General features: G+C 47.7%; 1 protein-coding gene across 1 annotated transcript in view; it reads left to right on the forward strand.

Annotated features, from left to right (window-relative positions):
- Nucleotides 1–10879, forward strand: part of HTR4 (5-hydroxytryptamine receptor 4) — an 80410-nt gene extending 69531 nt beyond the window's left edge. Inside the window, exon 6 of the mRNA XM_028106707.2 lies at nucleotides 7810–10879. Coding sequence (XP_027962508.1) covers nucleotides 7810–7897 — 88 coding nt within the window. The 3' untranslated portion in view covers nucleotides 7898–10879. The remainder of the gene's footprint in view (nucleotides 1–7809) is intronic.
- The last annotated feature ends 1285 nt before the right edge of the window (nucleotides 10880–12164 follow it).

The raw sequence follows: 12164 nt of genomic DNA on the forward strand, positions 1-12164 counted from the left end.
TATTTCTACAGACAACAAATGCTGATGGAGAGTGTAGAAGGCTTCTGGAAGGCCTCCTGGTGGGCATTGAACTGTGTCTGTAAGGATGGGTAGGATTTGAATGTGGCAGAATTTGGGAAGTGACTATAGACATGGAAGACAAAGAGCACAGACATTACATCATTTAGAACACTTTGGCCTACAAGGACATACTAGAATGCCTAACTAAAATTAACTTAAACAAAGAGGTCATTTATACAAGATAGAAAGTCCAGAGTTGGGTAGTTTCAGGTTTGGTTAATCCATTGAGTCAACAGCAGCATGGGGGGACAGAGATGCTCTTTATCTTTCCACTCTGCCATTCTCAACCTGTTCGTTTTCATCCTGGGATGGTGTTCTCATGGTCACGAAATAGCTGCAACAGCTCCGAACACTGCATCCTCCTCACAAAACCATAGCCATAACCAAATGCTAGAAGATAAGGCAGACTCTTCTTGCACTTGTGTTTTATTCAGGAGGAAAACATTTTTCAGCAGACTCCCCTAGCAGACCATTAGGTCCTATCTACCAGGAGAAGATCACAGGCCAAGCCCTTAGCTGCAACACATCGAGCATGTTTGCCTCCACTAAGAGACATGCTCTGTCAGAAAGAAAGAAGAAAGTATGGGCACATGCTTTAAAGGACATAATTCATAGTGTCTACCACAGGCTGTAAATCCGTTCATGCTTCCTGAAGAAAAACAGAGATTGGAGAGATACGGAGACAGCTCGTGGATCTCCAGAGCAGGAAGTTTCCTGGCTTTCACTGGGGCTAAAATAAGGAATGGGGTGCTTTCAGGGATTAGTAGGCCTCTTCCCATCTCTCTGAGGCCATAATCTCTGGCCTGCTTTGCACTACACATCAACTTCATTCTTTTCTTTTTCTGGACCACCTTTCTTTCTTCTATTAACACATGGGCCAAACCTGGTTCCCTCAGACAGCCCCACCCATTTTCCATTCAAGCAGTAAGAGCCTGATAGTGTCTTTTGACCTCACATCTTCTCTGGAGATGGAAGAAGAGTGCTCTAGCTTTGGCCTCCACTATGACTAGGGTGAGCCTGCTGCAGGGGTGGGGATCATTCCTCAGACTGTGGGGGAACAAGGGATGATGCCACAGCTGCATCCTATGGTGAAGAAGCACATTTGGGAGATTGTGGACCCCTGAAGGTATGGGGTGGGAGGTTTGAGGGGAACCCACTTAAAGGAAACACTCCCTGTTTTGGAATAGTTATAAATACCTGTGTAAAAATGGACACCTGGACCACAAATGTGGATTTTGATCCTGACTCCACTGCTAACCAAGGGGAGGGCCTGAGGCCAAGGTCCCTTAGCCACCTGCAATACCTGTTTTCAAGTGACAAAGATAAGCTAGTCCAGAGTGGAACAACCAAGATGCTGAAGAGAGTAGAAACTCTGATCTGTGAGGAATGTTGAGGAACTGGAGGTCTCTCTGCCAGAGAAGAGAGGCTCAGGGTGGTCAGGGCCCTCTCGTGAATGGCATCCACTTCGTTGCCCCATCTAGACTCAGGCTCACTGGGACGTCCTTTTCGGAGGGTCCCCACATGCAGTCCATGATGGCGTCCTTCCCATCACTCGCTGTAAGGTTCTCTTTCTACTTCCACTGCTACTAGCCTTTGCCCATGACCTCATCTTTCTTGGAGGAAGGAGCCTCCACGTTGGTCTCTGTGCCCTGATCATCCCTCCCACTTTCCACAGTGCAGCCAGTGTTCATCTCAGTCTCCGTCACCTAAGGATTCAGCCCAACCTCCTTAGCCCAGCCTTTAAGACCCCCAATAATGCCACCTCACCCTCCTCTAAGCCTCATTTCCCAGCACCCTCACCTCACCATGTAGGATATATTCTTAGAACATCCGCCCTTCCTCAAAGCATACCGCTCTGTGCTCTGTCCTGCCTCCCTGCCTTTGCCTCGCTCATGCTGGGCCTCAAACTCCCCCATTGCCCCCATGGCTGATGCATCAGCGGATCCTTCAAGATACAGCCTGACTCTGCCTTCTTCTCAACACCCCCACTGGTCCCATCCAACGTCTCTGAGCCACCTCTGGAAACCTTGAGAATCATCTGTGGCGTGTAACGTAATGGCTGTCTTAGGAGGACCACATCCTAACCCCCCAATCCTGGGAATCTGTTACCTTATGTGGCCAAAGGGACTTTGTAGATGTGATTGAGCTTTGCATCTTGAGATGGGGAGATTATCCTGGATTGTCCGGGGCAGGTGGGGTGGGGGGCACTGTACTCGCAAGCACCCTTACATTGAGAGGCGGAAGGGTCCTCAGTGGAGGAGGTGTGCTGATGCAAGCAGAGGGCAGGGCAATGTAGCAATAAACCAAGGCATGCAGGCAGCCTTCACAAGAGGCAAGGAATGGGGTTCTTCTCTAGAGCCTCCAGAAAGAATGCAGCTCAACCCCATCCTTTGACTTTAGCCCAGTGAGACCCATATTGGACTTCTGATCACCAGAACTGTAAGGTAATTAATTTGTGCTCTTGTAAGTCAATGAATCTGTGCCTATTTATACAGAAGCAATAGGAAGCTAATATACCTCCTAATTTACCTCTGGGTTCCCACTCCAACCTCATTCCAGTCCATTCTATACACCACAGCCAGAACATTCTTCCAAACAGAAAGTCCTCGTGCACCTGCTCTGCTCACAGCTTTCTGCGGCTTGTGGCTGAGCGAAGCCATCCAGGGTGTGCTGAGCCTCACCCAGTCTCCGTGCTCATCTTAGACTGACACACTCAGCCTGTTCTACTCGAGAAGCACCTACCTGGCCCCGTGGCAGCCGTCCTTTGGCCAGCCTTCCCCCCACCCCTTGCCTGCTTAACCCCTACCTACCCTTCAGTTCTCATCTCCATTGCTTCCCGGGCTACGTGACCCTGACGCCCAGCCTCACCTCTGTCCCTGTGACAAGTGCCCACGGCAAGCCCAAATGCCTCCTGTCCCACACCTCTTGTGGCTGTGACTTTGCATCTGACTGTGGGTCTTCTGCACCACGCTGTGGGTTCCAGGAGGACAGACACTGTGCAGATTGTCCTCACCACCCTCATGTGTCTGGGGCATGGCGCAGTGCCTAGACTGTGGTAGGCACTGAAAATAGGTTTTTAAATAAACAAGTGGCCAAACGAATAAAGGCCTAAGACTTGAAAGTCTCATTCCTCCCACCATCAAGAAAACACCCAATGTGAGGTCTTTGTTCCCAGGTGATGGGGCTCCGGCTTCGGGAAACTCTGCTTTAGGGTTGAATCCCTTTAAACCCATGCACGTTATATTTTAATAATTAAAACACCTTGCAGGCACCCCATGTGAGCACCGCCATGCAGGGGACGGCTGGGGTGATGTGGAATAAAGTCTAATCATTTCCTTATAGTGCCAGGCTGGGCAGGCAGAGGGGGCTATTATTATGCGACTAATTATTGCATCCAAGCTGCTCTAAGTGCGATGCTAATTGCTCAGTGAATGAATTGTAGACTCAGGTAATTACCAAACCTAATGTGGCTCCCTTCATGTTTGAGTAAATTAATGCTACAGGCGGGAAGAAACCCCACTTGAAGGGAGCTGCCTCCTGCCTCACCGTTGCTTGGGAAACAGCGGTGAGTTTTTTCATCTGGGCTTGAAACTGCCCAGGTATACGCCCACACATCCGGGGTCCGCCTTCCACCGCACAGCTGCGAAACGACAAGGAGGATCTTACACCAAACAGAACCGAGAGGCTTTTGCCACTCTGACAGATGACAGGCTGTCTCTGGGGCTCTTTCTTTATCTGTAAAGCCATCATGAAGTTTTCTTTCAGCTCTGTGATCGATTGCTAAGTGAACAAATGTCTGATCAATTACTAAAGAATGGATTTCTGCAACGAATCAGCAATCAAGTACTGGCTTCAAGTTTTACGTCCAATGTCAAGGAGCAACAGTACTCATAAACATTTATGGAGTGCTTACTACTTGGCCATCACTATTCTAATAAGCATTTTGTGTGCACTATCTCATCTAATGCTCTCAACAACCCAGAACATTTGTAGTAATTCACAGAGTTAGTGAGTGTCAGAGCCGGGGTTTTACCCAGGCATTAAGAGTCTGTATTCTTGGGGCACCTGGGTGGCTCAGTAGTTAAGCGTCTGCCTTCAGCTCGGGTCATGATCCTGGGGTCCTGGGATCCAGCCCCGCATCGGGCTCCCTGCTCAGCAGCAGGCCTGCTTCTCCCTCTCCCACTCCCCCTGCTTGTGTTCCCTCTCTCACTGTGTTTCTCTCTGTCAAATAAACAAATAAAATCTTAAAAAAAAAAAAAAAGAGAGTCTATATGCTTAAACATCCCATGTGTCATACATACCCTGGGAAAGTCACATTTTTCTGAACCTCGGTTTCCTTAACAGTGAAGATACCAGTATCTACTATGTGTCCAGCCCTTTGCTAAGCGCTTTAGAGATGGTAATTTTATCATCACAAAGAAGCTGTGAAGTAGGTGGAACTGATCTCCTTGAGCAGGTCACACAACCCAGTAGATGGTAGAGTCGGGGTTTGAATGCTGTTCTGTTTGTCTCAAGTATCGTGTGCCTTCTTTTCCCCACTATTCCTCAAATTGAGGATGTGTAGATCCCCACGAATATGCTTATAGACTGCTGGAAGTTCATGCATCCTACTTCAAGAAACACAGCATAAAGTTGGCCACTGTCAGTGCGACATCAGGGTGGACCTCACGCAAATGTGTGATCTGAATTCACAAGGCAGTGTGAGTTCATAGGGTAGCCATCCAGATGACCCCAGATCTGCTTATATACCTGTCATATACTATGAAAGTGCAAACCCTGAGTTAAAGATCTATATCTCATGGAGACTCGGGAATGCATACCCAAGCCTAGGGAGTACCTCTGCGGGCCAGACTCCATTGGGGACACACTGGGGACAGTCCTGCCCCTGAAATCTCAGACTGGTTCCTCCATCTTGTACGTCCCACCCACCACACACCATGGTGAGGACCCCCCCTCCACAGGGGTTGTAACTAGAAAGCATATCCTTCTGTCTGCCCCCCATATCTCAAAAAGCTGCTGCCCTTCAGCTGTGCTCTGGGTAAAAGGGAACCTCCACTTGCAATATCGCCTCCAGTTCCACACATCTTCTCTAGTCATTCCTGAACAATCTGCTCATTGGCACATGAGAAGCTGACGCTGGGGAGAGAGGAAAGGCTGCTGGACAGGCGTGCCTATACTCCGTGAAAGCACATTTTCTAACATGATCGATGTATCAGTTTGCCTTTTCAAGCAGGACACCCTCTTCATGTGAACTTGGTGTAGCAGAAGGTGCCCTTGATGGCCCGTGAAAGGAACTTATTGGCCCTGACCAGGGGAAAAGGGTCAGGAGTGTTAAGAGTTTTGAGGTCAAGAGAGTGAGCATCGTGGACACGGTGGCCTTATATCAATCACTTAACTTCTCTGAGTCTCGGTTTTCTCATCTATAAAATGGGTTTATGTAGAGTAGATACCACTTAGAGTTGTGACGAGTAAATGATACAAGTGAAAACAATGTATGTAATTATAGCAAATGAGGCCTGGAGCACATCTTACTTCCTCAGTCAGGTGAGCTATATCTGAAGCTACTGCTACCTCCAGGGTTGAGGGGACAAGGCAACAAACAAACAAACGAAACAGAAACTTAGAGGAGGGACCCCATGGCCCAGAGAGGCAGACCTCTGAGGAGGAGGCACTCGCTAGCTAGCGCTGCCATCTCTGAGCGGCTGCCATGAAGCTGCTTACGCAAGAGTTGGAAAGACGGCGAACTGGACTCAGCTGCCGGGCTGAAGAAGCCTAGCTGGGATAGTGGCCGCCGGAAGAGCAAGGCCCTTTTCCTTCTTCCAGGCTGCCATCCTCCTGCAGTGCCTCCTGTTGGAGAAGACCGACCAGAGCCCCATACAAAGCTGATTCTGTTTGCAGCATCCTTACAAAGCCAAGCGTAGAAGAGTGGCTTTGAGGCTGAGCATTAATGACTCAGTAGCTGGAACACTGACTTCCCGAGGTCTTTAGTCACATACCTCCCCGGGGCACCTTCCCTGGTCACCCTCATTATAAGTGTGCCCTCTTCCTTTCTAGAGCCATTTCCACTCTATTCTTCTCAACGCTCATCTAGCAGGTGCTTGTGGTTTTCCAACTCCCATGCCCTCCGCCAGCCTCAAGCGCAGCCAGCTGCAGTGGGCAGTTCTGGGAGAGGTCAGACTCATGCACTTCACCTTGTCTCTCTTCCTCAGCTAACTTCTGCTTTCAGCCAGCTCAGAGGACTTCTTATTCTAGATCAGGGTTTCTCAATCTTGGCACTGTTGACATTTGGGGCCAGGTAACTCTCTGTTGTAGGACACTGTGCTGTGTATTGCACAGTGTCTAAGCAGCACCCTTGGTCTCTGCCCACTAGCACCCCTTGCCATGACAACCAAAAATGTCTCCCAATTGTCCCTGTTGAGACCCACTGTTCTAAGTTCATACCTGGTCCATGGGTTGTGTGAGAACATGTGTATTGGCATCAGATAGAGTTTGATTGACTTTATCTTCACATATTAGCTTTATTCTCTTGGGCAAGTCACTGAAGCTCTGTGTCATTTTGCTCAACTGCAAAATGAATATAATACTATCTTCTATTGTGAAGATGAAATAAGGTAACGCCGGAGAGGGTTTAGTACAGTACCTGGTAAATACCAATCAATCAATACAAGTCAGCAACAATTTATTATAATTCAAAGCAAAGCATTAATGTAATTCATGAGAAACAACCACCAAGTTGATTGTCAACATATGATGCCAAATAACTAGCATGTGTTTATTTGTTCTACTGAATGGGCTTGACATTGGCCTTAGGGAAGTGGTAGCGCTCCAAAACTCTGTAGAAATTTCATAAGAATAACTGCCAGATGCTGGAATCTGGGTTACTGATGATAAGACCCACTTGCAATTGAGATTGATTTAAAGGCAGTTAACATATGAGTGCAACTGTGTGATACTGCAGACAAATAATAAACACTTGTCAAGTAGTAAATTTCACTGTGATGCTTAGAGTCAACAGGCTGTTTGATTCATCTAACCGATTTACTCTCCCAAATGTTACCAAAAGGAATCAAAGAAACAAATACAGTTACTGTGTCTTTCAGACTCTGAGTACTTTACGAATCTCAGCACTTTGATATTACTGGACCCAGAACCCTCCCTGGTAGAGGAAACTTAGCGTGTTCAGGTACTGCTTGAGGTAGTACATAAAGTCCATTTTGATGATTACAAAAGAGCTTTGGGCTTTGTTGGGAGGAAAGAAGAAATCTAGGTTCTAGTCCAAACTCTGCCACTAACTCTTTGTGTATTCTGGGCCGGTCATTTCCTGCAGGCCTTCAGTTCCCTACTTTTAAAATGAGCAATTTGGATTCAGTTCTTGATGTAGATTTTGCATGAAGTTCCTTCAGGAGTACTATGGAAGAAAGGCCTTCAGTGGGTTGGCTAGATCAATAGTTCGAATCTTTTCTGGAACCCCAGGGTTTTGGTTGGGTTCAGGGTCTTTAGAGGAAGTTCGATGGGTAGAACTATTAGGCTCCCTTTTAGCTTTCAACCAGAGTTGCTGCTTTCAATTGGTTTGCATAGTAAGATTCCACAAAGGTTTCAAATGGTTGATATACCTCCATGCCCAGCCCCACCTCACCATGCTCTCAGAAGCAGACAGCAGAAAGGAAGTCAACAGTAGTGGGAGCACTCTCTTCGGTGCATTTGAAGGACATCTGTAGAGTTCTCATGCTTTCTTTCCTTCCTCTCTAGGTACACAGTTCTGCACAGTGGACATCACCAGGAACTTGAGACACTGCCCATACACAATGACCCAGAATCCTTGGAATCATGCTTCTGATTGAGAACATGGCTCGTGATTAAGCCATTCATTCCCATTCATGTCTGCATGAACAGGACTCCCTGGCATCTCTCTTGACCCTCATCACCACCAGTGAGGCATGAGGCAGTGGGGCCGGGGGCCCAGGGAAGCTACATGGAACACAGTGTTGGACAGGACCAAGGCCAGAATATGGAGGATCTCAGAGCTGAGAAGGGACTTCAGGCATCCTCAGATCCAGCCTCCCATCCAATGCAGGAGTAGCATCTTCCATAACATCTCTGGAAGTTGGTCAGTCTCTGCTTGCACACCTCCAGGGATAGGAGCTCACTACCTCCTAATGCAGTTCCTTCTATTGTAGGGAAGCTTTAATTATAAGAAAGTTTTTCCTTTTGTTGGAACACAATCCTGTTTTGGCTCCATCTTCCATCGGGGGTCATGCAGTTAGCTCCCTATTCCCTTTGAAAGCCCTTAGATATTGGGAGACACTGATCTGCCATCCACCCACCCTTTTAAGTCTTCTCTCCAAGCTAAACAGCTCCAATTTCCTCTCCATTGTGGCCATCCTCTGGACATGCTATAGTGGGTGAATTAATCAAGGCTCTTGTAATGAAGTCAGATTGATATCAATGCCAAGATGTCTGTCCAGAAGCACTAAAGAGCTGACGAGTGAAACATCAGTATTTTCTGGTTGATAGATATGAACGTTTCTCCTTTCTTTTTTCTTGGGGATAGATTTGGAAACTGCTCAGGGTTTGATTTTAGATCCATTACCCAAAGGCATCTTTACTATTGGTCTAATTTGTGTGTGTGTGTGTGTGTGTGTGCGTTTAAGGATGACATTTTTCTCATTGGCATACTGGCTCTGAGGTCACGTGGAATGAATCTTGATTCATTTTCCTTCCACGACAATCGGAAAAGGAACTGCACCTTTACGGAGAATGCTGATTAAGGATGGTCTTGCAACTCAGATTTGGTGAGGAAATGAAGTTGCTCCAATAAGACACACTTTAGGGGCTTTCAGGCCCCTGTGCTGAAGCAGTGCTTGGTCTCGGGCCCGGCACTTTGCTCGCTGGGGCGAAGACATAATCACAGACCAACTTACTTTCTTGGGAAAATTCACTGGCCCCCTGCCTGTGAGGCTGCTGGGGCTCCATTTTTCTGTTTTCTGTTTTCATCTTTTTTAGCATCTCACTTCCTCCAAGCTCCTCAGGAGATGCTCCCCTGATGTCAAAGCTACCAGCAAATCATTTTGTCTTGGGGTGAATTATCCCCACAGGTTGAAACTCTTGAGGGCAAATTTTCTTCCAGTTGCCTTTCTTTTGACTGCTGATAAAAATCCTATTGCGAAGATGGAATGCTGGTCCTTAGGGAACCAGCCCAGGGAACAGGCAATGTGGGGGGGTGGGTGGAGCTTACAAGATAACCTTGTGCCTGAAGTTTCTAGCCTCACCAGTTCTCCTTGCCTTTGTGCTTGATCTGTTCATCACACTTTCCTTCCTAAGTCATCCCAGAAGCCACAATTGCCTCCTTACCACCGATTTTATCCATGGAAGCAGAACCCCCTGGTTCTCCCTCTTCTCTCCATCCCCAGAAATGGTGGGAAGGATGATCAGACACCCTGGTTTTTTGCACTGCAAGTCCCACATCCCAGGAAACCCCTCAGTTCCAGGCAAAGGAGGCTGGCTGGTCACCCCACGTATGGGACCCTCCCAGAGAGGATTAACAGGCTCCTCACAGCTGCATTTTCTTTCTACACTTTTTCATGGAAAAGGCAAAGCTGAGTGAATTCGGGGCTCCAGAGTTCTTCCCGTGCTGTCTGAATGAGGTCTCTGATCTCAAAGCACAAAGAACTTCTTAGGGAAAGACTAAGAGATCATGAGAACCAGATCATCGTGAGGAGGAAGAGGTTTAATGCTTTGAGGCAACTGGTAAGCTTTGTTGAATGTCCCCGAAGTTGACAGTATCTACTGTTGAGTACATAGATGCATACACATGCGCATATATCCAGTAAGATTTGTTCCCTATGAAATGCTTCTTTTCCCAGGAGCTTAGCAAGCTTATCTGCTTGTGTAAAATTATGATTTCTCAGTGGTAGGTCTACCATATTCGGTGGGAGCTTGGATTCAAGAGGGATCCACAGATTACAGCACGCGTGGGAAAATGAGATCTTGCCATATCCTCAGGCCATCCTCTTCTGGACTCTCGGGACACGCTTCTGTGGGCCAGCCCCTGACTGGTGTCTGCAGAGGTCACAAGCACCCTGGCCCAGGGAAACAGTAGTGATTGAGGAACTAGAAGCCCGTGCCGTTGTCAAGAAGATGGTCTCCTTTGCAGAGAAATCCTCACAAGCAAACTTCGCTCTCGCTTTGGACCAGGGCTGGGATGATGTGGGTGCTGCACCCAACAGCCACACTGGAAGTTTATAGGACAGGACCAGAGGCGCTCTGTCTAGACAGCTGCTAGCCTGGCATTACTTAGCGGTCTGGCTTCCGGGAGTCCAGGTAATAGAGCATGTGTATGGAAGACGGAGAAGGAGGAGATGTAGACAGAGCTTGTCTAAGGAAGGAGGAGACTTACTCTGCTGTCTTCTCTGAGAAGGCCACCCTCTTCCAGGTAGCCCCAAGTGTCAAGAAGAGATGCTTCCGGGCGGGCGGTGCGTACGCCTCTGGCCACATCTGCCAGGTCAGCCTGGACGATCACGGGGGTGTCGGTGCTGCAGCCAGACTACCCCACGCCTGGGATCGAGGGGCTCCAGCTGTGCTTGTTCTCAACATGACTCTCCAGCTCACAGGTCTGTGCAGGTAGAAGCCCCGAACTCCCTGTCCAGCTCCTGGTCAGCAGCTGGAAAGCGAAAGAGATCAAAACCAACTTCTTCAACTGACCCCCAAGTATGTGTTTGTAGACAACCCCGTTCTTCCGGAGATTTCACCTTCTCATCTCGCCACCATTTCCACTTCACGCTGCTCACTTGCTCTGTCCTGGAGCAAACTGGGAAACGGGGTGGGGGGAGGAGGAGGGGTGTAGGGCGGATGAAGGAGGGGATCCAGGGAGGGGCTGGGAGTGGCTATAATTAAACTGCCTTCAATGTTGTCTTCAAGTAAGAACAAAGTAACGTGTTCTTGGTGCTGTGCGGTCTGCCCATTTTTCTCTTTGGTGTTGCATTTCTCTCCGGGGAGAAATCAGTGTTGCTTTTGTCTTTCTGTTGCTCTGCTCTGGTCAACGTTCTTCCTTGTAAACTCCTGGTCTTGTGGGTGGAAAAGACTAATGCATTTACCTTTTCTGGCCGTGACCTGCGATCTCTTTTTCATTCAGTCTAGAAAACTGAGGCCGCGTGTTTGGCTTAAATTTAAACAAATCAGGGATGCATTTGAAGGCCTGGGTTTGGGACAGCATGCTGCTTTGGACCTTAACCAGCTCTTGTCTTGCTTGTCTCAGCCACAAAGTAGAGAAACTCTTGAGTCGGTAGGATTGTTGGGAGTGTTCCAACATGCATCCAAGGGCCACTGTTAGGATTTTCCCCAAATAAGTGCCCTGCCTATACTGCGATTTACTTAATATTTTCGTTTAAGTCAATTCAAGTTTTCACTTAAACATTTTAGAAACATTATATCAATCCCAGAATAGAAAATCAGTATTACTTGCCAAAAATAAAAAGCAGCCATAGAGATAAAGAAATGAAAACAAGGTTTTTAAGTTCTAACTTAAGGCCAGTGCTTATGTGTTTAAAAGGGAACTGATTTGAGTGCTGGAGGGCTGGCGGGGGGGGGGTGGGGTGGGCATGCCTCACCCGACAAGGGGCTTCTGACGCTGGGAAGGGCTGCGAGAGAAGTCACTGGAGAGGATCTTCCAAACTTTCTGAGTGAATGTGGTTAATCACTAGTGGATTTCGATACCTTTTGGAACCACAGAGAGAAGGCAAGTGAAACTGATGATATTTTTCATTGCTATTATATTTGATTCAGATTGTTTCTCTCTTTCCTTCCTCTCCTTTTTTTTTTAGCTCATCCCAGAACATAGCTAAGTTGTTAATAATGATAATCGTAGTAATCATGTAGCAATAATAAGAGAAGCTAACATTTAATGACCTCCTTTTTGCGAGGCACTGTGGTAAGTGCTTTACCTAGATTATCTTAATCCTCATAAAATCCTTGCAAGAGAAGGAGCCAAATTTCTCCCGCTTTGCAGCAGAGCGGACCTCAGCCGAGAGGCGCCAGGCCCCAGGGCGGGAAGTGTGCGTTTGGAGTCTGGCCACAGGCAGTGTGACTGTCAAGCCCGCAGCGCTAAC

Source organism: Eumetopias jubatus, unplaced genomic scaffold, assembly GCF_037043125.1.
Source record: "Eumetopias jubatus isolate StellerSeaLion01/CBP00866 unplaced genomic scaffold, mEumJub1_p1.0 scaffold_5, whole genome shotgun sequence".
Taxonomy (NCBI): Eukaryota; Metazoa; Chordata; class Mammalia; order Carnivora; family Otariidae; genus Eumetopias; species Eumetopias jubatus.